This window comes from Pelophylax lessonae, assembly GCF_965119305.1.
Source record: "Pelophylax lessonae genome assembly, chromosome: 2".
In the NCBI taxonomy this organism is placed as follows: domain Eukaryota; kingdom Metazoa; phylum Chordata; class Amphibia; order Anura; family Ranidae; genus Pelophylax; species Pelophylax lessonae.
The window spans coordinates 495,633,112-495,659,693 of NC_138769.1; the positions used below are offsets into that span (position 1 = coordinate 495,633,112).

At 41.6% G+C, this 26,582-nt stretch overlaps 1 protein-coding gene across 1 annotated transcript in view; it reads right to left on the bottom strand.

The window, feature by feature from the left end:
• The window catches only part of GPC6 (glypican 6), a 1,143,233-nt gene that overhangs the window by 884,263 nt on the left and 232,388 nt on the right, over positions 1-26,582 (bottom strand). The window contains exon 2 of the mRNA XM_082246239.1: positions 10,198-10,356. Coding sequence (XP_082102365.1) covers positions 10,198-10,356 — 159 coding nt within the window. The remainder of the gene's footprint in view (positions 1-10,197; positions 10,357-26,582) is intronic.

A 26,582-nucleotide genomic window follows, 5' to 3' on the forward strand; every position in this document is an offset into this window, starting at 1 on the left:
ATTTGGATGTATGCTTTGGGTTGTTGTTATGGTGAAAGATGAATGGTATTTGGAACTGTTCATAAATCCCTCTACCTTGACTAAGGCCTCTGTTCCAGCAGAAGAAAAACAGCCCCAAAGCATCATGCTGCCACCACCATGTTTCAATGTGGGTATGGTGTTCTTTTGGTGATGTGCAGTGTTGTTTTTTGCACCAAAAATATATTTTGGAACTATGGCCAACCTTGGTTTCATTAGACCATAACATGTTTTCCCACATGCTTTTGGGAGTGTTCAGATGTGTTTTTGCAAAATTTAGCCGGCTTGGATGTTTTTCTTTGTAAGAAAAGGCTTCCATCTTGCCACTCTACCCTATAGCCCAGACATATGAAGAATACGGGGGATTGTTGTCACATGTTCCACACAGCCAGTACTTGCCAGATATTCCTGCAGCTCCTTTAATGTTGCTGTAGGCCTCTTGGCAGACCTCATTGATCTTCTTGTCTTTTCATCAATTTTTGAGGGTTTGTCCAGTTCTTGGTAATGTTACTGTTGTGCCACATTTTCTCCATTAGATGACTGTCTTCACTGTGTTCCATGGTAAATTCAATGCCTTGGAAATTCTTTTGTACCCTTCTCCTGACTGATACCTTTTAACAATGAGATCCCTCTGATGCTTTGAAAGCTCTCTGCGGACCATGGCTTTTGCTGTTGAATGCAACTAATAAAATGTCAGGAAAGACATACTAGAACAGCTGAACTTTATTTGGGGTTAATCACAGGCACTTTAAATGATGGCAGGTGTGTACTGACTCCTATTTAACATGAGTTTGAATGTGGTTGCCTAATTCTGAACACCCCATTTAAAAGAGGATGTGCACACTTATGCAACCACATTCTTTTAGGTTTTTTTTTTTTTTTTGTTTTTTACTTCGCCCCCTTGAAGATTTCAGTTTGTTTTTTATTTGCTTTGTACAGTTTATAGGCCTCATTAAAAGTGGAAAATTTCTGAAATTATTTACCTATCTCTCATTTTTTTACATCACAGAGACCTGACATTTTAACAGGGATGTGTAGACTTTCTATTTCCACTGTATGGTGGATTGATTGGATTGTGTTTTTTTAGTACTGTATATGATATTTACGGCATTAGTTACATAGTTACATAGTAGTTGAGGTTGAATAAAGACTATAGTCCATCCAGTTCAACCTGTGTAGGTGTGTGTGGCCGTAATCATTTCTCATACCCCTTAATGTTCTGATCCTTGAGAAGTACGTCCAAGAGTCTTTTGAAAGCAGCCATACTTCCCGCAGCAACTACCTCTTGTGGTAGAGAATTCCACAATCTTGTAGCCCTAACAGTAAAGAACCCCCTGTGTTGCCTGAGGTTAAAACGATTCTCCTCTAATCGCATTGTGTGACCTTGCGTCCTCATGCAATCCTTGCGACTGAATCATTTTTTTTTCTATGCTGAGATCACCGTTGAGGTATTTGTAAATTGCTATCATGTCCCCTCTCTGATGTCTCTTCTCCAGGGAGAATAAATCAAGCGATTGTAAACGCTCTTCATAATTAAGGTCCTCCAATCCCCTACTTAGTTTAGTTGCCCTTCTCTGGACTCTCTCCAGCTCCAACACATCCCTCCTGAGGACTGGCGACCAGAACTGGACAGAATACTCCAGATGTGGGCGGACCAGTGTTTTATAAAGTTGTAGGATTATAGTTTTATCTCTGGGATACATCCCCTTCCTTATGCATGCTAATATTCTGCCGGCTTTGGCAGCTGCAGCTTGACATTGCATGCTATTGCCTAGTCTATCCTCTACTAAGACTCCCAGATCTTTCTCCATTTTTGATTCCCCCAAAGGTCCCCCCCCCCTAAAGTGTATTGTGCTTTTATGTTTTTAGTCCCCAAGTGCAAAACCTTACACTTCTCTACATTAAACCTCATTTGCCATTTAGTTGCCCACTCTGTTATTTTGTCCAGGTCATTCTGTAAGATATCTGCCTCATGTTGTGAAGTTATTGCCCTGCCCAATTTTGTGTCATCTGCAAAAACTGATATAGAACTACTGATCCCGACCTCAATGCTGTTTATGAATAAATTGAACAAGGTTGGTCCCAGGACTGAGCCTTTGGGGGACCCCACTTACCACCCCAGACCAGTCTGAGTATGCGTTATTTATTAACACCCTTTAGACATGCCCTTCTAGCCAGTTCCGTATCCAAGAGCAAACCTTGTGGTCGATGCCTGCAGACCTTATTTTATAAATTAAGCGCTTGTGGGGAACTGTATCAAACGCCTTAGCAAAATCCAAGTACACCACATCCACTGGTCTGCCCCTATCTAGCTCACAGCTCACCTCCTCATAGAATGTCAACAGATTGGTTTGACAAGAACGCCCTTTTGTAAACCCGTGCTGATTACTGCTGATGATGTTGTTGTCTTTAGCAAACTCTTGGACAGGGGAGGGCTGGCAGCCTTAAGCCTGGGGGGCAAGTCAGGTCAAGTGGCCCGTTGAACTACCGAATCAACCCACCATCCATGCCCAGCTTTTTAGTGGGACTGCGACATTGCGACAGACAAATCTGACACAAAGTGACACTTTTTGGGGACCAGTGACACTAATACAGTGATCAGTGCTAAAAAATGCACTGCTACTGTATAAATGACAATGGCAGGAAAGGGGTTAACACTAGGGGTGATCAAGGGGTTAAGTTTGCTCCTAGGGAATGCTTTCTTACTGTGTGGGGGATGGATGTACTAGAGAAAATAAAAAGATCTGTGTTTCAGCTCAGCTGAAACACAGATCTCCATCTTCCTGTGACAGAACAGCCGTCTGCCTTGTTTACAAAGGCAGACCGCCGTTCTGTCATTCTCCTGCATGATCGCAGGTGACCTGCTGATTGGCTCCCGCTGTGTCGCGTCCCCTAGAACCCATGCACGAAATCACGCATCGGTATGTGATTTTGCACAGCCAGGCCGCCCTGCCACACTATATATGCGGTGGGCGGTCTGGAAGTGGTTAAGCTGGATGAATGGGTCCTGTAGTCCTGCACTAGTTGGGGGATCGGGGGTGGGTGACACATGCTGAGCTCTGAGGGGCTTATGCTGGGACCTGTAGTCCTTCACTTTTGGGGGGATTACATCCCCAAAAGCAAAGGACTGCAAGTCCCAGCATGAACCCTGGCTGAGATCTACACATGTGACCTCCTCCTTTGCGGCCAGCTTACGCTCCCATGACACAAGGGGGAGCCCTAGGGGACCTCAGGGACCCAATACCTTTAAAGAGGTTGTAAACCCATGAAACTATTTTTTTTTTTTTTGCTGCAACCTGAAAGAGAAACCCATAATTAGAGATGTATAGAACTGTTCGCCGGCGAACAGTTCCCGGCGAACTTAGCATGTTCGCGTTCGCCGCTGCCGGCGAACATATGCGATGTTCGGTCCGCCCCCCATAAGACATCATTGAGGCAAACTTTGACCCTGAACTTTACAGTCAGCAGACACATTTCCAGCCAATCAGCGTACCTCCCTCCCACACCCTCCCACCTCCTATAAATAAGCAAGGGCAGCATCCATCTTAGATCATTCTGAAGCAGTGTGTGTAGTGAGAATAGGGAGAGAGCTGCTGCTGCTGCTGCTGCTGTTAAGCTAGGGACAGTTAGTCAGTGTTCCTGGTCTTGCAGTGTTCTTGGTCCACTACTGCTGTAATATCAGCACCCCAAAAAGCCCTTCTAAGGGCTGGTATTTGTGTTTTTTTTTTTTTTATATATATATATATATATATATATATATATACCTAGCGTCCCCAAAAGCCCTTTTAAGGGCTGGTAATTGAGTTGTTTCTTCATATATATATATATATATATATCTATATCTATCTAGTGTCCCCAAAAGCCCTTTTAAGGGCTGGTAATTGAGGATTTTTTTATTTATATATATATACATATATATATATATATATAGTGTTCCCAAAAGCCCTTTTAAGGGCTGGTAAGGTAATAGATTTTTTTCTTTATATATATATATATATATATATATATCTATTGTACACTGCAGTTGCCTGCCCGCTGTGTGTGAGAGGCCACAGACCTACCACAGACTGTACTGTGTGCACACCACACTCATTTCGGGTGGCACAGGCACAGTACCTGGCATTTTAAAAAATATTTTTTTTTCCTCTGTCATAATTGCAGTGAGTGCTGTGTCAGGTCCACAGAGTGCACTGTACCCACTGCAGTGCACTGCCCACCACTGATATATATACGTTGGCACAGCATCTTGTTGCAATAAATTGAAAAAAAAAAATATTTTTTATTATTGCAGTTGCCTGGGCTGCCAGTGACTGTCAGGTCCACAGAGTGTACTGTGCCCACTGCAGTGCCACTGTGTGCCCACCCACCACTGATATATAAGGTGGCACAGCAGCTTGCAAAGTAAAAAAAATATATATATTTTTTTAAATTGCAGTTGCCTGGGTGCCAGTGACTGCTGTCAGGTCCACAGAGAGTGTACTGTGCCACTGCCCACCCACCACTGATATATAAGGTGGCACAGCAGCTTGCAAAGTAAAATAAAATACATTTTTTTTAAATTGCAGTTGCCTGGGTGCCAGTGACTGCTGTCAGGTCCACAGAGAGTGTACTGTGCCACTGCCCACCCACCACTGATATATAAGGTGGCACAGCAGCTTGCAAAGTAAAAAAAAAAATATATTTTTTTAAATTGCAGTTGCCTGGGTGCCAGTGACTGCTGTCAGGTCCACAGAGAGTGTACTGTGCCACTGCCAACCCACCACTGATATATAAAGTGGCACAGCAGCTTGCAAAGTAAAAAAATATATATATATTTAAATTGCAGTTGCCTGGGTGCCAGTGACTGCTGTCAGGTCCACAGAGAGTGTACTGTGCCACTGCCCACCCACCACTGATATATAAAGTGGTACAGCAGCTTGCAAAGTAAAAACAAAATATATATATTTTTTAAATTGCAGTTGCCTGGGTGCCAGTGACTGCTGCCAGGTCCACAGAGAGTGTACTGTGCCACTGCCCACCCACCACTGATATATATGCCTGCAAGAGAAAAAGCCAGCCGCAGAGAAGCCGTATTCCTGAAAATATAAGAAAAATGCTTTTTTTAGGGGTTCTGGACATGCTACAGAGCTGAAACTTGACAGGTACACTTTTTAGACCCCCCAGACACTAAATACAAAAAATGACATGCCTGCCTAAAAAAATGCCCGATAAATGCCTGCAAGAGAAAAAGACAGCCGCAGAGAAGCCGTATTCCTGAAAATATAAGAAAAATGCTGTTTTTTAGGGGTTCTGGACATGCTACAGAGCTGAAACTTGACAGGTACACTTTTTAGACCCCCCAGACACTAAATACAAAAAATGACATGCCTGCCTAAAAAAATGCCCGATAAATGCCTGCAAGAGAAAAAGACAGCCGCAGAGAAGCCGTATTCCTGAAAATATAAGAAAAATGCTGTTTTTTAGGGGTTCTGGACATGCTACAGAGCTGAAACTTGACAGGTACACTTTTTAGACCCCCCAGACACTAAATACAAAAAATGACATGCCTGCCTAAAAAAATGCCCGCTAAATGCCTGCAAGAGAAAAAGCCAGCCGCAGAGAAGCCATATTCCTGAAAATATAAGAAAAATGCTGTTTTTTAGGGGTTCTGGACATGCTACAGAGCTGAAAATTGACAGGTACACTTTTTAGACCCCCCCCCCCCAGACACTAAATACAAAAAATGACATGCCTGCCTAAAAAAATGCCCGATAAATGCCTGCAAGAGAAAAAGACAGCCGCAGAGAAGCCGTATTCCTGAAAATATAAGAAAAATGCTGTTTTTTAGGGGTTCTGGACATGCTACAGAGCTGAAACTTGACCGGTACACTTTTGTGACCCCCCAGACACTAAATACAAAAAATGACATGCCTGCCTAAAAAAATGCCCGATAAATGCCTGCAAGAGAAAAAGACAGCCGCAGAGAAGCCGTATTCCTGAAAATATAAGAAAAATGCTGTTTTTTAGGGGTTCTGGACATGCTACAGAGCTGAAACTTGACAGGTACACTTTTGTGACCCCCCAGACACTAAATACAAAAAATGACATGCCTGCCTAAAAAAATGCCCGCTAAATGCCTGCAAGAGAAAAAGCCAGCCGCAGAGAAGCCATATTCCTGAAAATATAAGAAAAATGCTGTTTTTTAGGGGTTCTGGACATGCTACAGAGCTGAAAATTGACAGGTACACTTTTTAGACCCCCCAGACACTAAATACAAAAAATGACATGCCTGCCTAAAAAAATGCCCGCTAAATGCCTGCAAGAGTAAAAGCCAGCCGCAGAGAAGCCATATTCCTGAAAATATAAGAAAAATGCTGTTTTTTAGGGGTTCTGGACATGCTACAGAGCTGAAACTTGACAGGTACACTTTTGTGACCCCCCAGACACTAAATACAAAAAATGACATGCCTGCCTAAAAAAATGCCCGATAAATGCCTGCAAGAGAAAAAGACAGCCGCAGAGAAGCCGTATTCCTGAAAATATAAGAAAAATGCTGTTTTTTAGGGGTTCTGGACATGCTACAGAGCTGAAACTTGACAGGTACACTTTTTAGACCCCCCAGACACTAAATACAAAAAATGACATGCCTGCCTAAAAAAATGCCCGCTAAATGCCTGCAAGAGAAAAAGCCAGCCGCAGAGAAGCCATATTCCTGAAAATATAAGAAAAATGCTGTTTTTTAGGGGTTCTGGACATGCTACAGAGCTGAAAATTGACAGGTACACTTTTTAGACCCCCCAGACACTAAATACAAAAAATGACATGCCTGCCTAAAAAAATGCCCGCTAAATGCCTGCAAGAGTAAAAGCCAGCCGCAGAGAAGCCATATTCCTGAAAATATAAGAAAAATGCTGTTTTTTAGGGGTTCTGGACATGCTACAGAGCTGAAACTTCACAGGTACACTTTTTAGACCCCCCAGATGCTAAATCCAAAGAAATTTTTTATTTTTATTTTTTTTTAATTTTTCCAATAATTGGCTCTCTATCAAAAAATTATAATTTTTAAGAACTTTTTTTTGCGTGATCCCTCTCCGGCATGCCACAGTCCAGGTGTTAGTCCCCTTGAAACAACTTTTCCATCACTATTGTGGCCAGAAAGAGTCCCTGTGTGTTTTAAAATTCGCCTGCCTATTGAAGTCTATGGCGGTTCGCCCGGTTCGCCGGTTCGCGAACATTTGCCGATGTTCGCGTTCGCCGTTCGCGAACCGCGAATTTTAGGTTCGCGACATCACTACCCATAATGAGCTAGTATGCATCGCATACTAGCTCATTATGAAATACTTACCTTAGAACGAGCCCCCGCCATGCCGCCCGCTTACCTGTATGATGGGCGACATGTCCAGTCACCCGTCTTCCGGGATTGCGGCATCCGGCCATCTGATTGGCCAGAGCCGTGGGAGCCGACGGTCACGGCACCGGACTCTGAAGGAACGGCACCAGCGGCCGTTCCTTCAGAGCGCATGCGCCAGTGACGTCACTGGCTGCATGTCAGGTAAATATCTCTTTAAAGAGGAAGTAAACCCTCCTCTGACACTTTTACCTATAGGTAAGCCTTTATTAAGGCTTACCTATAGGTAGTGTAAATATCTCCTAAAAATGCACCGTTTAGGAGATATTTACCTTACATGCAGCCAGTGACGTTACTGGCGCATGCGCTCTGAAGGACCGGCCGCTGGTGCCATTTCTTCAGAGTCCGGTGACGTCACCGCGGCTCCGGCCAATCAGATGGCCGGATGCCGCGATCCTGGAAGACAGGTGACTGGACATGTCGCCCGTCATCCAGCTAAGCGGGCGGCACGGCGGGGGCTCATTCTAAGGTAAGTATTTCATAATGAGCTAGTATGCGATGCATTCTAGCTCATTATGTCTCTCTTGCAGGGTCAAAAAGAAATAAAAAAAAAAAAAGGGTTTAAACCTCTTTAACTGGACTGTATACAGCCTGTATATTGATGTATAGCTGCTCCTGGCTCTAAATACTTGTCTCATACCTGTATAATACAGGTATGAGACAGGTATATAGTGGCAGGAACAGCTATACATCAATATACAGGCTGTATACAGTGCCAGGGGGAAAGTACAGGGAAAAAATGTCCACATGTCACTTTTTTTTTTTTGTCACTCACTGGCTGCCGCTGCTCTTCTCCGAGTCCCGACCACCTCACAGACACTGTCCACCGCACCGCAGCAGGTAACTTCACTAGAATCAATCTGGATTGCCGCTGACCCGCTGTTGCCCGTTGCAGACTTGCATTTTCCTAGGCCAGGCCAGCCACCTCTTCTGCATCGGCCCCACGTTGATGGGATGGAGGGAGGAGCCGAAGGTGGGAGGGGCCGGGCGGCTGGGGCCAGTGATCGGCGCGGAGGACGGCCGACGGCGCTTTGCATGATGGGTCTCCTCTCTGCTCTGGAGACCGCTACGTCACTGGTTGCTAGACGCTAAGCGGCCGGTGATCTAGCAACCAGGTCTCCAGGGCAGGGCCAGGGCAGGAAGTGACAGCGTGTCTGTGACTGTGACTCACTGACTAGCGACATACCGTACCGACGGACGGCGGGACTGACCCCAAACTGAGCGGCCTTTTCTGAGGGGGATTAGACCGGCCCGGGGGGAAATTGCCACCTTGCCCCCCGGGCCAGCCCACCTCTGCTCTTGGATATAGTCCCTTATCATCCCCTCTCCAGAAGTTTACATACGATTGACGTCAGGCTTACTGGCCTATTATTTCCCGGGACATGCCTCTGCCCTTTTTTGAATATCAGTATCAAGTTAGCTTTCCTCCAATCACCTGGTACATTTCCTGTCATAATACTGTCAGCAAAGATCAGGAACAGTGGTCTAGATATAGTTTTACTAAGTTCTTTGAGTACTCTTGGATGTACGCCATCCGGGCCTGGTGATTTATTTGTGTTCATTTTATCCAGCCTTTCCCTGATTTCACCCTCTGTTAGCCATAGCAGCAAGTCCTGTGAATTACTGCTAACCATACAGTCATGGTCAGTGTACCCCTCCTTTTCCTGTGTAAAGACTGAAGAGAAAAAAGCATTAAGCACGGTTGCCTTTTCATTGTCCTCTGTAACCATCCACCCATCATCGTTAATTATGTTTGCAACGATGAGGGGAGGATGTTGAAGCTTGATTGAATATGATACACAGTGCCTAATTCACACCAGTGCTGTACATACTGCATTGCAATATATTTATGACAGTAGTAATTATTAGCTTTTATGTATGTATGTATATATATATATATATATATATATATAATTTATTTTTTATACATTTATATATTTTATATATTCTTTCACACAGTTTGCACATATTCTGGTGCTAAGGTATTTTTTTTTTCTAGAGATTTTCCTGCAGATTTTGCACTAAAGAAAGTTTGATTTGGATATACAGTTTGAACACTATTAGAAAGCAACCATAGCAGCTTGCAAGGCATAATTACATTTATTGCCCCCCTGTGCCAATGCTGGTGCATGTAAATGGCCCAGTGCTTGTCACATAGAAGTGGGGTGAAAAAAGGAGCTCTGCATAAGCTTAGACAGGGCTTCCTTGTCTCACTCTTGGCATCTGAGTGGAGGAAAGAACCAAATGTGAGTGTGAACTGCTGTGGAAGGGGAAACTAAGTTCTAATGAAAGGCAATATTTCGATAGCTTGGTGGAAATTACAACCACTGTCAGCATTTTATTTCTTTCTGTGACCCCCTTAAGGAAGTTCTTTCTCTTCTGATGGTCCTGATCACCAATGTCATCAGGATTAAAAGTGAGGGTTAATTCAAACTTTTGAGTTGCCAGCAGAATAGAATAGGAGAGGAAATCTTTTGATGGGGACACTTGTTCCTGTGACAACTGTCTAAAAGGGGATATCCTTCACATTAGAAAAATATCCTCTAACTTCTTGTTGAGCCAACGGAACAGGAAGTGAAGGGGAAAATGTCCAACGAAACACATAAAAAAAAAAAACCATTGACAGTGGTTTTAACCCTTCCCTACTCCATGCAAAAAAATGGCTTTAAATATGCTTAAAGCAAACCTGTTGCTTACACAGGCTTGCATCAAGTAATCAGACCATAAATAATAAAAAGTGTTAAAATTTGCCAATTGCAATTAAAAAATAATCCACCGATCTAAAAACTTACCATCAAACTTTCTATGCCATGATGTGAATGCAGTGCGGACAAAATGGCTTGTTTCTTGAACTATATTGGCAAATTCCAGTTGACTTTGATGACTGAGTTTATCCTCCATTTCAGTTGTGCAGCATGTGTATTCCTGAGAACAGACACGCAGATGATCCCCTGAAGAAAAATTGAAGAAAAAGTTTTGTTGTTGTTGTTGTTTATAAAAAAGAAAACATCACAAGATTGATTATTTTGCAGTCTAAATTCATGAATCTTTCATGATGAACATTTCTTGTTGTAAGACTGTATATTAGAATATGACTTAAGCCCAGAAGATAAAAACAATTAAAATTAAAAATTCATACAAGAGGTATGAAAATGTTAGTTTGTGTGTGACAGCATAAATTTGAAAGAAGCTCTTTATTCTTTCTGTTTTATTTTGTTTTTCATAGTAGAATATTCTGATGGCATACTGCAACTTCTCTTTCAAAAAGAGCCATGGCAAAAATGCAAAGAGCATAATGATGAAAATACTTGTCAGGAGCTGGCTGTCAATAATTTCCAATAAGTAAACAGAAAATGAAAATAAATAAATAAATAAATAAATAGATATACACGTTAAATTAAATATACAAATAAAACATCCTGGCAGATTAATAATTATGACTACCAAATAGTAGGGCATTGCCATCTAAAACCAACAGTATTGAACAAGAAGTCCGTCTTAATAAACTATGCCCATCCACCCCATAAAATGTAATCCATTGCAAACGTTATTTTTCAGCTGCATTGTATTATTCAATTGTTTTCTCAATAAAAACTATTGAAAGTTAAAATGTAATCCATCCACAATACAAGCCGTATCAATTTTTAAACAATACCCGAGGAAAGAAAAACATTGCTAATGAAACATTTGTAACCAAGCGGGACGACCTTAGAAAAAAGATATACTACATACAGTACTCTAACACCAGTACCACCAGTAACTGCCTAAAATAAGGCTTACCTGTAGGTACTGTGAATATCTGTGAATAACTCCTAAACTTGCAGAGTTTAGGAGATATTCAGAGTGCAAGCAGCCGATTAAGTCAATGACGATTACCGTGCTGGACCTTCAGAGCCAGTGCCATAAACGGCGGGAATTACATCATCGCAGCTCCGGCCCCTCACAGAGCCGGAGCCCGCAAACCTGGAAGAAACACCGGGGAAGCTGTCAGCATCCTCAGCGGTGAGCGGGCATCGCTGGAAGGGCTTCCTTCTAAGGTTTTTCATAATAAACAAGTATGCAATGCATAATAGCTCATTATGCTGTTGTCTTACAGGTTTTTTTTCTTCTGGGGTTTACAACCTCTTTAAGAAATAGTAATATGTAACACGGAGTTCAGTAGTATGTTATTTAGAGTGATGGGGTCAGTGGTAATTAACACAGAGTTCAGAGATCATTAGTAAGAAATGCAAAGTACAGTGGTTAATAGTAAGTAGCGCAGAATGCAGGGGTCAGTAGTGAATATCATAGGGTGCAGGGGTCAGAAGTAATACAGAGAGCAGATATCAGTAGTGTGTGATGTAGACTGTAGGGGTAAGTCGTTTTTTTAACCCAGAGTTCAGGGGTCAGTAGTTTTTTTTAACATAGAGTTCAGAGGTCAGTAGTTTTTTTAACACAGAGTTCAGGGGTCAATAGTAAGTAAAGCAAAGTTCAGTTAGTATTAATCAACCCAGAGTGCAGGGGTCATGAGTAAATAACACAGAGTGTATGAGGCATTACAGATAGCAACATATTCTCTCATACACTGAGCTCAGAGCTGATGGTTTAGCCCCAAGGGGCCCCACGCACTCATTATCACCCCAAAACACTCAACTGCCCGAGTCATTTTCATTCATTAAGAATACCCCAGACTGGGAGCTGCCAGCTAATAAGGTGAACTGAAATAAGAGGACATTGCACAGTGTCCATGTTATAATATATAAAGACTGGTGTTGTGCAAACACTAAAAAACATATTGATGTATCAGCAAATCATAATTATATCATATCCTGATATATAGTATACGGTATATCATAAAATAACATATGAAGTGCATAGCAAAGTGCAATCTATTGCAAAGGTGCATCAGTATATTAAAGTGTATAACAGTTCATTCTCCAGTGATGTTAAAAGTTAAAAAATCACAGACTTACTGGCCCAATCAACAGGGAAAAGGAACAAGGAAATATAGCATAAAAACGAAAACAATTGTGGCCACCACATCTAAGAACTGGTAAGCTGTAATATATATATATATATATATATATATATATATATATATATATAGTATATATATATATATATATATATATATATATATATATATATATATATATATATATATATATATATATATTTAGGGTTTCATTTTTAACTTAACAGTACTTCTGTACACTTGATCTCTTTAACCACTTGCCTACAGTGCACTTTCACCCCCTTCCTGCCCAGACTGATTTTCAGCTTTCAGCGCTCTCACACTTTGAATGACAATTACTCAGTCATGCAACACTATACCCATAAAAAATTTGTGTACTTTTTTTCACACAAATAGAGCTTTCTTTTGATGGTATTTAATCACTACTGGGTTTTTTATTTTTTGTGCTATAAATAAAAAAAGACTGAAAATATTGTGAAAAAATGCATTTTTCTTTGTTTCTGTCATAAAATTTAGCAAATGAGTAATTTTTCTTCACAAATTCTGGCCAAAATTTATACTGCTACTTATCTTTGGTAAAAATAACCCAAATAAGTGTATATTATTTGGTCTTTGTGAAAGTTATAGAGTCCACAAGCTATGGTGCTATTCATTGAAAATTGATCACACTTGATCACACCTGATGTACTGAAGGCCTATCTCATTTCTTGAGACACTAAAAAGTCAGGAAAGTACAAATACCCCCCAAATGACCCCTTTTTGGAAAGTAGACATTCCAAGGTATTTAATAAGGGGCATGGTGAGTTTTTTGAAGTTGTCATTTTTTCCCACAACTCTTTGCAAAATGAAGATTTTTTTTTTTTTACAAATTGACGTATTAACAGGTTATTTCTCTCACACAGCATATGTATACCTGCAACTACACCCCAAAACACATTCTACTATTCCTCCTGAGTATGGCGATACCACATGTGTGAGACTTTTTTACAGCCTGGCCACATACAGAGGCCTAACATCCAAGTAGCACCGTCCGGCATTCTAGGAGCACAAATTACACATATCATTTCCTGACAACCTATCGCACTTTTGAAGGCCCTGGAGCACCAGGACAATGGAAAACCCCATAAAATGACCCCATTTTGGAAAGCAAACAGCCCAACGTATAATTTTTGAGGCATAATGAGTCTTTTGAACTTGTCAATTTTTTCCACAAGTTTTTGGAAACTGTGGAAAGAAAATGAAAACACATTTTTTTTTACACAAAGCTGTCCATTTATGCAATATTTCTAACACATAGCATGTACATAGCAAAAATTGCACCCCAAAATACATTCTGCTATTCCTCCTGAGTATGGCGATACCACATGTGTAACACTTTTACACAGCCTAGCCACATACAGACGCCTAACATCCAAGTAGCCCTTTTCACAAAGTTGTCCATTTATCCACTTTAAGACTGGGCCTATTTTTGACACTTGGTGTTTACAAGCTAAAATAAATTTTTGCTAGAAAACTACTTAGAACCCCCAAACATTATATATATTTTTTTAGCAGAGACCCTAGACAATAAAATGGAGATCGTTGCAATATTTTTTATCACACCATATTTGCGCAGCAGTCTTCCAAATGCAATTTTTTTGAAAAAAAATCTTTTTTTTTTTAACTAAAAAATAATAAAACAGTAAATTTAGCCCAATTTTTTTCCATAATGTGAAAGATAATGTTACGCTGAGTAATTAGATACCCAACATGTCATGCTTCAAAATTGCGCATGCTCACAGAATGGCACCAAACATTGGTACTTAAAAATCCCCATAGGCAACATTTTAAAAATTTCTGCAGGTTACCAGCTTGGAGATACAGAGGAGGTCTAGGGCTCAAATTATTGCTCTCGCTCTAACGATCGTGGAGATACCTCACATGTATGGTTTGAACACCATTTACATATGTGGGCGGGACTTGCATATGCGTTTGCTTCTGCGTGCAAGCTAATGGGGACAGGGCGCTTTAATTTTTTTTTTTCCTATTTATTTTATTTATTATTTTTTATTTTTACACAGTTTAAAAAAAAATGTTTTGATCATTTTTATTCCTATTACAAGGAATGTAAACATCCCTTGTAATAGAAATAGGCATGACAGGTCCTCTTTATTGTGAGATCTGGGGTCAAAAAGACCTCACACCTCACAACTACACTAAAAAAGAAAAAAAAAATGTTGAAAAAGGAAAGAAAAAAAAAAAAACGGCCCTTTAAACCGGTTGCTAGGCAACGACTTTTGACGTAGCTCCGGTCCTCCAAGACCATAGAGTCGAGTGAGGGCCATCTTGCCCTCACTCGACTTCCTGTCTCTGAGGATCCGGGACCGGATAGTTTTCCCCGCTGCCGGCGGGTCTGGTAAGCTGGGAAAACGTCTGGGACGCGGCGGGAGGGGGGGGCACCTCTTCCCCTGCACCGTAAGGGTAATTCTGCGGCGAATCCGCCACTGGGACTACCCTTATCTGAAAGCCGACCGCCCGCCGTTTAAAAAAATACCAGGGTTATGGCAGCTATCTGCTGCCATAACCCCAGTATTTAGCTTTTAATGGCCGACGCATATAGTCGTTAGGCGGTCGGTAAGTGATTGCATGTATATGGCAAACAGGTAACGATGACTGATGGGGTGACAGGTGACTGATGGGGTGACAGGTGACGATGACTGATGGGGTGACAGGTGACGATGACTGATGGGGTGACAGGTGACAATGACTGATGGGGTGACAGGTGACAATGACTGATGGGGTGACAGGTGACGATGATTGATGAGGTGACAGATGACAATGATTGATGAGGTGACAAGTGACGATGATTGATGGGGTGACAGATAACAATCACTGACGGGGTGACAAGTGACGATGATTGATGGGGTGACAAGTGACGATCACTGATGGGGTGACAAGTGACGATGATTGATAGGGTGACAGATGACAATGACTGATGGGGTGACAGGTGAAGATGACTGATGGGGTGACAGGTGATGGTGATTGATGGGGTGACAGGTGACGGGCGATGGTCATCGCTGGGTGATAGGTGACGGGCGATGGTGCACGGCGGTACTGATGGCAGTCTCTGGTGACCGGTGAACTTTAGGCTATGTTCACATGTGAGCGTAGCGATCATGGGCAGAATCACTGCGATTCTGCCCGTGATCCAGAAATCATTGCAAATCGCGGGACGCCTGTGCGTTGCCCCTGATTTGCAATAGCACCCCAAATGCTGTGCGATGTTGCTGCGATTTCTGCCTGCCGAATCACGGTAACATCACGCAAACAACGCATGACGCACCAAAGAAACTCTTGTACCTTTTTTGGGCGTCATGCGATGTTTGCGTGATGTTACCGCGATTCGGCAGGTGGAAATCGCAGCAACATCGCACAGCGTTTGGGGTGCTATTGCAAATCAGGGGCAACGCACAGGCGTCCTGCGATTTGCAAAGATTTCCGGATCGCGGGCAGAATCGCGGTGATTCTGCCTGCGATCGCTACGCTCACATGTGAACGTTATGGGTGTCAATTTCTGGGCACTGATGTGGTGACTGTTGGGTGACAGGTGACATTGGGGGGGGGATGAGGACTGTGTGGGGACCTTTATTTTTGTGATTTTACATTTTACAGGTGTACAGAGCAGTAACTCACTGTTTCTAGCTCTGCTCTCCTCACACTGGAAACTGTATGAGGGGAGAAGAGCTAGTAACAGTGAGTTACTGCTCTGTGTTTACATTTTGTGAACGGCTGTGAATGGATTCACAGCCGATCACATAGTAAATAGTCACTGTCAGTGACTGTTTACTACCGCCGGTGACAGCTGTGTTCCTACGGAACACAGTGCCACCGACATGACCGCACTGCGCGCTCCCGATCGCGCATGCGCGGTCATCTTGTGGGCGCCTCCATTGTGATCGGCTGTGTCATTGGAACACAGCCGATCACGTGGGAAACAGCCACGCCCATTGGCTGTTTCCCCCCTGCCGGTGACGGGGGTGTCCAGGGGACACCCCGACACCGGCAGTGCATGGCAGTGCGCACGCGATCGCGCGCCTGCCCTGCTTAAAGTGCCGCCGTCATATGACGGCGGCCCAGGATAATGGTCGCTCCGCTCCGCCGTCATATGACGGCGGGCGGGCGGCATCTGGTTAAGTTACCAATATTAAATAAATGGCAGTGATCATTAGGAAGCAAGTTATCTGTTTAACCATTTGCCGACCAGCCGCCGTAGTTCTACACCGGCAGGTCGGCTCTGTCCCACCAAATGACGTACCTGTACGTCAATTGGCGGGGGGCGCGCGCGTGCCCATTAACCACAGGGGAAGCTGATCAGCCGGTCCGGTGGCCGCAATTGCCGCCGGGCACCCGCAATCACTCCCCGTGGAGAAAGAACGGTGGTCTGCTGTTGTAAACACGGCAGACCGCTGTTCTGTCAGCTAGGAACACAGGGACCCTGTGTTCCACTTATTTAGGAAAACAGGTCTCTGCGTTCATGCAGCAAACCGATCCCCCACACAGTTAGAAAGTACACCCTAGGGACACATTTGATACACTTGACATTTGATACATTTGAAGTACACCCTAGGGACCCTTTGATCGCCCCTAGTGTTGACCCCTTTCCTGCCAGTGTCATTAGTACAATAACTGTGCATATTTTTAGCACTGATTAATGTAGTAATGTCACTGGTCCCCCCAAAAGTGTCAAAAATGTCAGTTAGAGGTCCGATCTGTCTGCCGCAATGTTGCAGTCCCGCTAAAAATTGCTGATCGCTGCCATTACTAGTAAAAAAATAAATAAATAAAAATGAATTAAATCTTTCCCCTAGTTTGTAGACACCATAACTTTTGCGCAAACTCAATACACTTATTGAGGTTTTTACCAAAAATATGTGGCAGAATACAAATTGGCCTAAAATGATGAAAACATTTGATTTTTGTTTTTATATTTCTTTATATATTTATTTTTTTTTTTCAGAATTGTCGCTCTTTTTTTGTTTATAGTGCAAAAAATAAAAACCGCACAGGTGATCAAATACCACCAAAAGAAAGCTCTATTAGTGGCAAAAAAAAGGACATCAATTTTATTTGGGTACAGCGTTGCATGACTGCACAATTGTCAGTTAAAGTAACGCAGTGCCGCATTGCTAAAAATGGCCTGGTCATTAAGGGGGCAAATCCTTCCGAGCCAGAAGTGGTTAAAAAAAAGTAATCCGAAAAAATAGTAGTGTATGCACTCCTTTTTTTTCAGCTCACCACAGCACAAGGTACCACCTTGCACCCACAATTTAATTTTAATGCTTGTGTGGTAATTTAATAAAGTTTGTTAAAAAAAAAAAAAAGAATAGTGCAGTACAGAGTGGTGATCCCCACTGGACCACACCACACATCAGCCGCTGCATTATAAAGCAAAGTCAATGGAGTGTCAATGGAGCCTTAAAGTTAGGATTAGCATTGCTGCAGTATAGTTAATTGCCATAATAAAGGTAAGTGTTCACCCTATTTAATTCTGCATCTTTAAACATGCTCAGTTGCCTGCCTACTGGTATGTGTCTTGTGTTTTACTTGCCTCATTATAATAAACCCACTTTATCTAGCAAAAAAAAAATCTTTTATCTAGTGTATATATATACACACATGCACAATAATATCCTAAGTGGCACTCCATTTATTTCATCCTTTCTTTCATTTATATTGTTTGAAATATTACAAGACACATCATCCAAGCGGCAGTATGTGTGTATTTGTTATTCTGATCAAACATTTCTGACATTTAGTTCAAGGAGCTGGAAATAGCATAATTATCCTTGCTTTACAACCATCTATCTGCTTGTATATGCCACAAACTTTTCTCAAAACTGCCAGAGAAATGACTCTGTCTCAGATAAGGCAAAATACAGTTTATGAATGTTATGAATGTTCGTTTTTATCTGATGTTTATTTTTTTTTCTCCCTTTTTTACTAAAGCTTTTGTAGAAAATAAATTTGTACCATGGTCACTTCCAGAAAAACATATAAATCGTAACAATATAAAACACATATTTAAATCTAGTATTGACAGCGATTTTCCACACCAACATCTTGGTAAGACTTCTTGCATAGAGAAACTGTGTTTTTAGTGCAAAAAAAAACCAAAAAACAATACCTTTGGCAAGGAAAGGACAACTATGACTTAGATGGGACTGTAATGTTTTGGGACAGGGCTAGGGTAAAGATTAAAGTCATTGTAAAGTTTCGTGTTTTTTTTTAAATAAAAAAAACGTCATACTTACCTAATCTGTGCAGTGGTTTTGCACAGAGCACCCTGGATCCTCCTCTTCTCGGGTCCCTCTTCACTGCTCCTGGCCCCTCCCTCCTGTTGAGTGCCCCCCCAGCAAGCAGCTTGCTATGGGGGCACCTGAGCTGGGCTATCCATTCAGACATGGTGCTGCTGTTCGGCCCCACCCCGTCTCTTTCCTGATTGGCCAACTGACTTTGATTGACAGCAGCGGGAGACAATGGCACCGCTGCTGTGTCTCAGCCAATCAGGAGGGAGAGTCCCGGATGGCCGAGGGACATGTTGGCAATTCTAGATATAGAGGGGGCTCTGGTAAGTATTGGGGGGGCTGAGGGGGGCTGAGGGGGGCTGCTGCACACAGAAGGCTTTTTATCTAAATGCATAGATTGCATTAAGATAAAAGACCTTCTGACTTTACAACTCCTTTAAGGTTAGAGTTTGTGTTAGAAGATGAAGCAGACCTAAAGGTGAAAAACATCAAACTGTGAGCATACAGAGTCTTTACTGTAGAAGAGCCATGCTGCAACAAAAATAAACTTAACTGCCTGTTTGCAGTCTTCTTTACAATGTAGAGAGCACAGTTTCAGTGAATAGATGGAGACAGGTTGGAAGTTCAAAGTGTCAGTCATTGATTAAATAATCTGGACAGACTGATGCCATAAATAAAAAATCAAAAGCCCTTGTAGGAAGATGGAAATGTGTCGGTGAGGCAGTGCGACTCACAGCTTCCGTGATGTACTCCACTGGGCCTGATGGAATGAAGGGCAATAATACTGATGAGTGCTGGATCGCTGAACGCAGCCGACACCTGCCATTGCACCTGAAAATTACAGCAGCGATACAGGGCTGATCTTCGCCGTCCAAGGGGAACACCAGTGGGCAGATAGCGATGACGTGCCAAATTGACTGTGGTCAACCATACAGCAGCAGGGCAGTGAAATGGTTAGAAAGATAAAAAGAGAAGCCAGAGCTCGGTCGGGAGGACTACATGTTTTGGGGATTAACCTCTTCATCAGGTCACGTGCTGCTGTATGGTTAACCACAGTAAATTTGGCACTCCATCGCTGTCTGCCCACACACGGACTCTACAGTGGAGCACTTCTGCCCACTTTTGGTGTTCTTTAATTCTGCTTTAAGGTTATGACTGGGAAGCTCCGCTTCCAGCAGCAAAAATGATCCCCCCCTGTCACTTTTGGTGGGCAGTACCACCACCGCACACAATCAATTCAAGGGAATTGGGCCATGCAGTGACTGCCCTGCAACCACAAGTAAAGCGGTGGTGTGGCATTTACAGGGTTGAAACAGGCAGTGAGGAGGCAACATAATGTCTCTGAAAAATGATCCACCACAAATCACTGGGGCGGCAAGCACTTCTGCATGTGTAAACCTATCCTAACTGGCTCAAAAATGTAAAAAAAATGCTTTCCAAAAGCTTGTTGCTTTTATACAGGACTCTTGTTAACAAAGCCTATGTGTTAGGCTAGCTGTTAAAGTGGTTGTAAACCTCAGACATGAAATATGAACAAAGAATATCCCTCAATAGAGTGTACATCTCTCAATCCAGAGCACCAAGTATCATTTCTGTCTGCTGCTTTGTTCCTCTGCTATCAGCAAGAATCACTTCTGACAAGATTCCTGACATCAAGAGCAAAAAGACAATAGTAGAGGGATCTCCAGCTGTAGGAAGGTGGGTGTGTCCTTTTCATCCAATCAGCTCTCAGAACTCTCCTCACTGAGCTCTGCAGTGTGTAACTTCAGATCCCTCCCCCCTGCTTTTTAGAGCTGAGAGATCCTGTGTAAATGATGCACTTTGAATGAATGTATAGGATAGTAGATACACTAGGTACAACTTATGTAGGATGATTTGTTTCATGTCTTTGTATCACCTGAGGCCAGTCAATTCTCTGGTAAGGGTTTACAGCCAGTTTAATGTTACCTTGTTGGATTGCATTTTGGGGTCAAGTTCAAAATGAAGGTTGGGGTGAAGTTAAAGCAACCTGAGGGAAAAATCAGTACCCTGTTACATTTGAGAAATATAGCATTTTTGATTGTCACCCACGATAAAGGTGAGTATAGGTCAATTAAAGTTTGTTGTAAGGCTATCCTTATAATCTGTTCTAAATTTTCATATAATATCCTTATAATCCCGATCTGAATTTCCATATGCCATCTGTGATAAACTAGCTGGCAGTAAATAACTCTCACTATTTGTTAGACGGGACTCTCCATTTATTCTTGTTCTTTACATTAAACCTACTGTAGGAGACTTCCGTATGTAGAAAAATGACTACTGTTTGCTTGGAGTTTGATAGGGGTGTACATTTTACTAATTTATGTTAGCATACTCAAAGTATTTTGTACAAAATGCTCACACCCACTCTGACTGGCAGGGAAGGACAGCCAATCAGAATACCAGTGTGACTGCACAGTGTATACAGTAGGTCTAAAAAAGGTAAATATCAAAAAGTTACTTGGTATCGTTCAGCACCTGGTCAGCTGTGAAAATGTTGCTGTGTCATTGTTACAGCATTCCTGTAGAAGTGGCTGCATTTTAATTTCTGACCACTTTCGGGACCACTAAATACTAAAAACAAAGTATCTATGGTATACATAAGATGGATTAGACCAGTGATGGCGAACCTTGGCAACCCAGATGTTTTGGAACTACATTTCCCATGATGCTCATGCACTCTGCAGTGTAGTTGAGTAACATGGGAAATGTAGTTTCAAAACATCTGGGGTGCCAAGTTTGCCATCACTGGATTAGACGGTTAAAGGATATACAGTATAAAGGCAAAACTTTTTTGGGGGGGATAGAATGGAGAAGTTTTTTGCTGTCTGTGTTGCTACTGGGGATTCAACCTTTTATTTGTCTTGGTGATTATTCTTCCAGAAACAAAAAGTAAGGGGAAATCCTATATTTTAGAGGCGTCAAATGAGCAAGAGATGAGAGGAAATCTTTCAATAGGGACAAATTTTCTGGTTGGAATTGCCTAAGAGGGAAATTTTCAGCACTTTGGGGAAATCACCTTTCACTTTCTCTTGTGTGTCTAAAGCCTAGTACACACGCAACGATTATCGGCCGACTGATCGTGCGACTTTTGTCCAGAGTGGTGTTTTGTTGGTTGGAATGTGCCTAGACTGCACACAAATTTTCTCGCCCGACAAAATTCTACTTCAGAAGTGATGTCATGTGTTGGATTGCTTTCTTTGTGTTTTTTCTTCTCTGAACATGCCCAGTCTTGCTCATTAGATTTTTCCCTGTCGAAATCTGTACTGACTGACGAAAAATCAGCCGTGTTTTGACGGTGGACAAAAATTTTATAGTCTGCACACCAGATTTTTTTTTGGCCGAAAAGTCGGAGTTGGTTGTCGGAAGCATCATACTAACAAGCCGAAAATCGGCAGATCGGTCGTCGGACGAAAATTCCCTGCCGATTTTCGACGCGTGTGTACGAGGCTTCAGACAGGAAATTATTATAATTTCTCTTGTAGGACACAGACAGCAAAAATAATCTGATAGGAAGTTTATTTCTCCCTGCTTCTATCCAAAACAAAAAAAGTTTTTTATACATACACTTTAAAGTGATAGTAAAAGTTAATTTTTTTGTAAATAAAAAAACATGTTATACTTACCTGCTTTGAGCAATGGTTTTGCACAAAGGGTCTTTGATCCTACTCTTCTGGGGTCTCCTGCCAATGCTTTCCTCTCTTCCTCTTCTCCATGTGCCACCATAGGAGCTGCTTCCTATGGTGGAACATATGTGGGCCTGCTCACAAGCCGGGCTATGTGTGCCCAAAGAAACACACAGTGCGGCTCAGGCCCCGCCCCCCACTCCCTCCTCCCATGATTTGATTGACAGCATCTGGAGCCACTGCTGCCTTAGTCCCTGTGAGGAGAGAGAAAAAGCAGTGCTACGGCTCTCATATGGATCGAGGTCAGGCTCAGGTAAGTATTTAGGGGGAGCTGAGGGTACTAAAAGATTTTGAATCCTAATGCAGAGAATGCATTAAGGTGAAAAAAAAACTTTAGCCTCTACAACCACTTTAAGTAAGTCTACTGTCATTGTAGGCAAAGCAAAACAATTCAATAATGTTGATTATAACAATAATATATAGTTTCCAAAGACAAAACTATTATTATTATAATATATAATATTATAATATTATATATTATAAACTAATATAAAAAAATAATACCATCATGTAACAAAGATGGATAACACAAGATTGATGTAAATAACCATCAAACCCTAGACCATGACTGCAACATTGTAACATTGAAACATAGCGTTAATTTTATAAACAATGGTATTATAATGCAGTATAGATGAGAAGGGTAATCTCCACTGATATCTAATTCCACTCAATTGATAATGATTTCCCCAAAATATTTTCTGTGGTCCACATTGTTGTGAAGGGAGTTAAAAAAAAGTTAAAGGCAATGGTTTCCAAATTTGAGATTTTCTTACTTTCTGACCACTTTGAAAATATATTTTTTGGCTTTCAGTGAAGGGTTTGATAAATGGTAATTTTGTGATTTTATGAACAAAAGTGTAGACTATAGGCGTAAGGGGAAAAAAATGAGTCTTGTTTCTTTGAATTGATTTAGTATTTTCCATAATCAGCAATAGTGGGCAATGTGGTTATTATTATTATGGAAAATATTTACACTGATAAAAAAATGCATTTCAGAAAACATCTATTTGGTGATTAGATAAAAAAGAAACATGAGACAAACCCTAAAGTAATCTTAAGTTACAATCAGAAGCATTGGGAAATGCTGCATATAAAAATCTCTGGAGGTTGCATAATACGTAGTTTTATCTAAATGAGGGGAATTGTTCTTTAATGTAAATACCAAAATTGATTTTATTTAAAGAAACTGATATTTCATTTTGCGGAAGTAGATTAGGCAATACAGTAAGTGATATTGATCCATTTGGGAACTAGATATTTTCCCACAGTTAAAAAGAGAAATTGCTTTTATACTTTTTCTTGTTGTTTCATTTGAATTATTCAGGTTCAGTAATGGAGTGCTACTAAAGAAGACAAACTTAGTGAAAAGAAAAATCATTATAAAACAGCACAAATTACATCAAAAGAAACATATATTAGGTAATTCATTTTCAATTTGGTGTGTATAACAGATTCTTGTATCTGTTATAAACAGGTAGATACATTTGGGGCATTTACCAAGTATGGTGGCACTATGAAGGCAGCATATCCATACAAAGACTCTGCACTTAATGCAGCTCACCTTCTTCATCCTGTCACACAGACAGCACAGCGGCTGGGGAGTTTTGGAGCTGGGTGGGTGGAGCTGGGTGGGTAGAGCCCAATGGAGATTCCCATTTCACTGCTATACAGCAACATAAATGAAGTGTCTGTTTTGTACACTTCAAATAAAGTTTCTAGAAACCAAAGAAAGGGAGCAGAATGATGAACTGAGTCACGCATCACACTGCCCCCTATCGAAGCCAGGAAAAAACAGCTGCTGGAGAGGTAAAGCACTCTGGCAGCTCTCCATTCTCATGTGAATTCCTGCTGAGCAGCCCAGTTCCTAGCAGACCACAGACCATTGCTGGTCCACAGCCCAGGGGTTGGGGGCCTGTGCCCTATCAGGACTCCGCTTGTGATTGACAGCAGACAATGGTCAGATCCTTAGACAATAGACAACCTATCAAACCAGAACAATAGATATTAGGCAAAAGACAGGAATCCACCCACTGCCTGCTTTTAATCCTAAGAAAAGATCTGACCTGGGGAAAACTAGTGTCTCAGCTTCCCCATCAGACTCTGCCCACTGTCAGCATTATGAGGAGGGGATGGGGATAGGGGGGTGGGGGGTGTAGTTGGGTATAGCAAGGGCCATGTTAGACAAATAGACTGTGTTTTCTAACTACTGATATCTGCCCCTATTTTTGTGATGGCAGATCAGTGCATGTGATTGTTTATGGATCTAATACTCTTCGTATGAGTATATATGCTTTGATTTTTTTCTACATATAAATATATATATTTGTTTTTGTGTTTTTTTATATAGTTTACTCAGTATTAGGGGACTACCCAGGTTTCGTGGGCTTGGGACCTCATGCTGGCGTGAGTGGCAGTAAGCAACAGACAATGTATGAAGACCCTGGTATATAATACTAAATGTGACGGTATTCACCGTCACTGGAGGTGAGGAGCAGATACTTAATGGTTTGAATTGCTTCAGATGGGACAGCAATATTTGTCAGCAATATCTTCATATAGAAATATAAAGATTTAATCCTATTTTACACTGGGAGTTTTAGACTGTTATAGACAATTGCCATGAAGTCTGACTCCTAGATAATGTGTGTATTCCATGTTCCTGCATGCCAGACAGGCTTCCCTATTGTTTGTGTATTGAAATGGAATGTGTATTCCAGAATAAGGGTGGATAAAGTGCCTGGACCAGATGACATTCACCCACGCATCCTAAAAGAATTGAGTGCTGTAATTTCTAAGCCTTTGTTTCTAATTTTTAGAGACTCGTTAAGGACTGGAATAGTACCACTGGATTGTCGTAGGACCAATGTGGTGCCTATATTTAAAAAGGGATCAAAGTCTTTGCCAAGTAACTATAGACCTGTTAGTTTAAGATATTGGAGAGTTTAATAAAAGACCACATAGATGAGTTCTTGCTGGAAAAAAATATTTTAAGCAACAGACAGCATGGATTCATGAGAGACAGAAGTTGTCAAACAAACCTGATTTCTTTTTATGAGGAGGTAAGTAAAACCTTGGACAGAGGGGTGGCTGTGGACATAGTATACTTGGATTTTGCAAAAGCATTTGACACAGTTCCCCACACACGGCTAATGTGTAAGGTATAGTCTACAGGCTTGGAAAGATCAGTTTGTAATTGGATAGAAAATTGGCTAAAAGATAGAATTCAGAAAGTAGTGGTTAATGATTCTTACTCTGAATGGTCTAAAGTTATCAGTGGTGTACCCCAAGGTTCAGTGTTGGGACCCTTATTTTTTAATATCTTTCTAAATGATATAGGGTCTGGGATTAAAAGTACCATTTCAGTCTTTGCAGATGACACCAAGCTTTGCAGTGGAATAACTTCTTTACAGGATGTCTCCAACTTACAATCTGACCTCAATGCACTGTTTCATTGGGCAACTATGTGGCAAATGAGGTTTAATGTTGATAAATGTAAAGTTATGCACTTGGGGGCTAAGAATATGCATGCATCATACATACTAGATGGAGTAGAACTGGGGGAATCCATAGCGGAGAAGGATCTGGGTGTTCTGGTAGATCATAAGCTTAATAATAGCATGCAATGCCAAGCTGCTTTTTCCAAAGCAAGCAAAGTCCTTTCTTGTATTAACAGAAGCATGGACTCCAGAGACAGAGATGTAATTTTGCCCCTGTACAAATCATTAGTAAGACCTCATCTGGAATATGCAGTTCAGTTTTGGGCACCAGTTCTTAAAAAGGATATTGGGGAACTGGAGAAAGTGCAGAGAAGGGCAACCAAACTGATAAGAGGCATGGAGGACCTCAGCTATGAGAAAAGATTAGAGGAACTGAATTTATTCTCTCTTGAGAAGAGGAGATTAAGGGGGGATATGATCAACATGTATAAATACATAAGGGGTCCATATAGTGAACTTGGGTTTGAGTTGTTCACTTTAAGGTCAACACAGAGGACAAGGGGTCACTCTTTACATCTAGAGGAAGACAGATTTTGTCTCCAAATACGGAAAGGCTTCTTCACCATAAGAGCTGTGAAAATGTGGAATAGACTCCCTCCAGAGGTGGTTTTGGCTAGCTCACTAGATTGCTTTAAAAAAGGCCTGGATCCTTTCCTAGGTGTACATAATATAAATGGGTACTAAATTTTTTTTTTTTTTTTTAGGTAAAGTTGATCCAGGGAATATCCAACT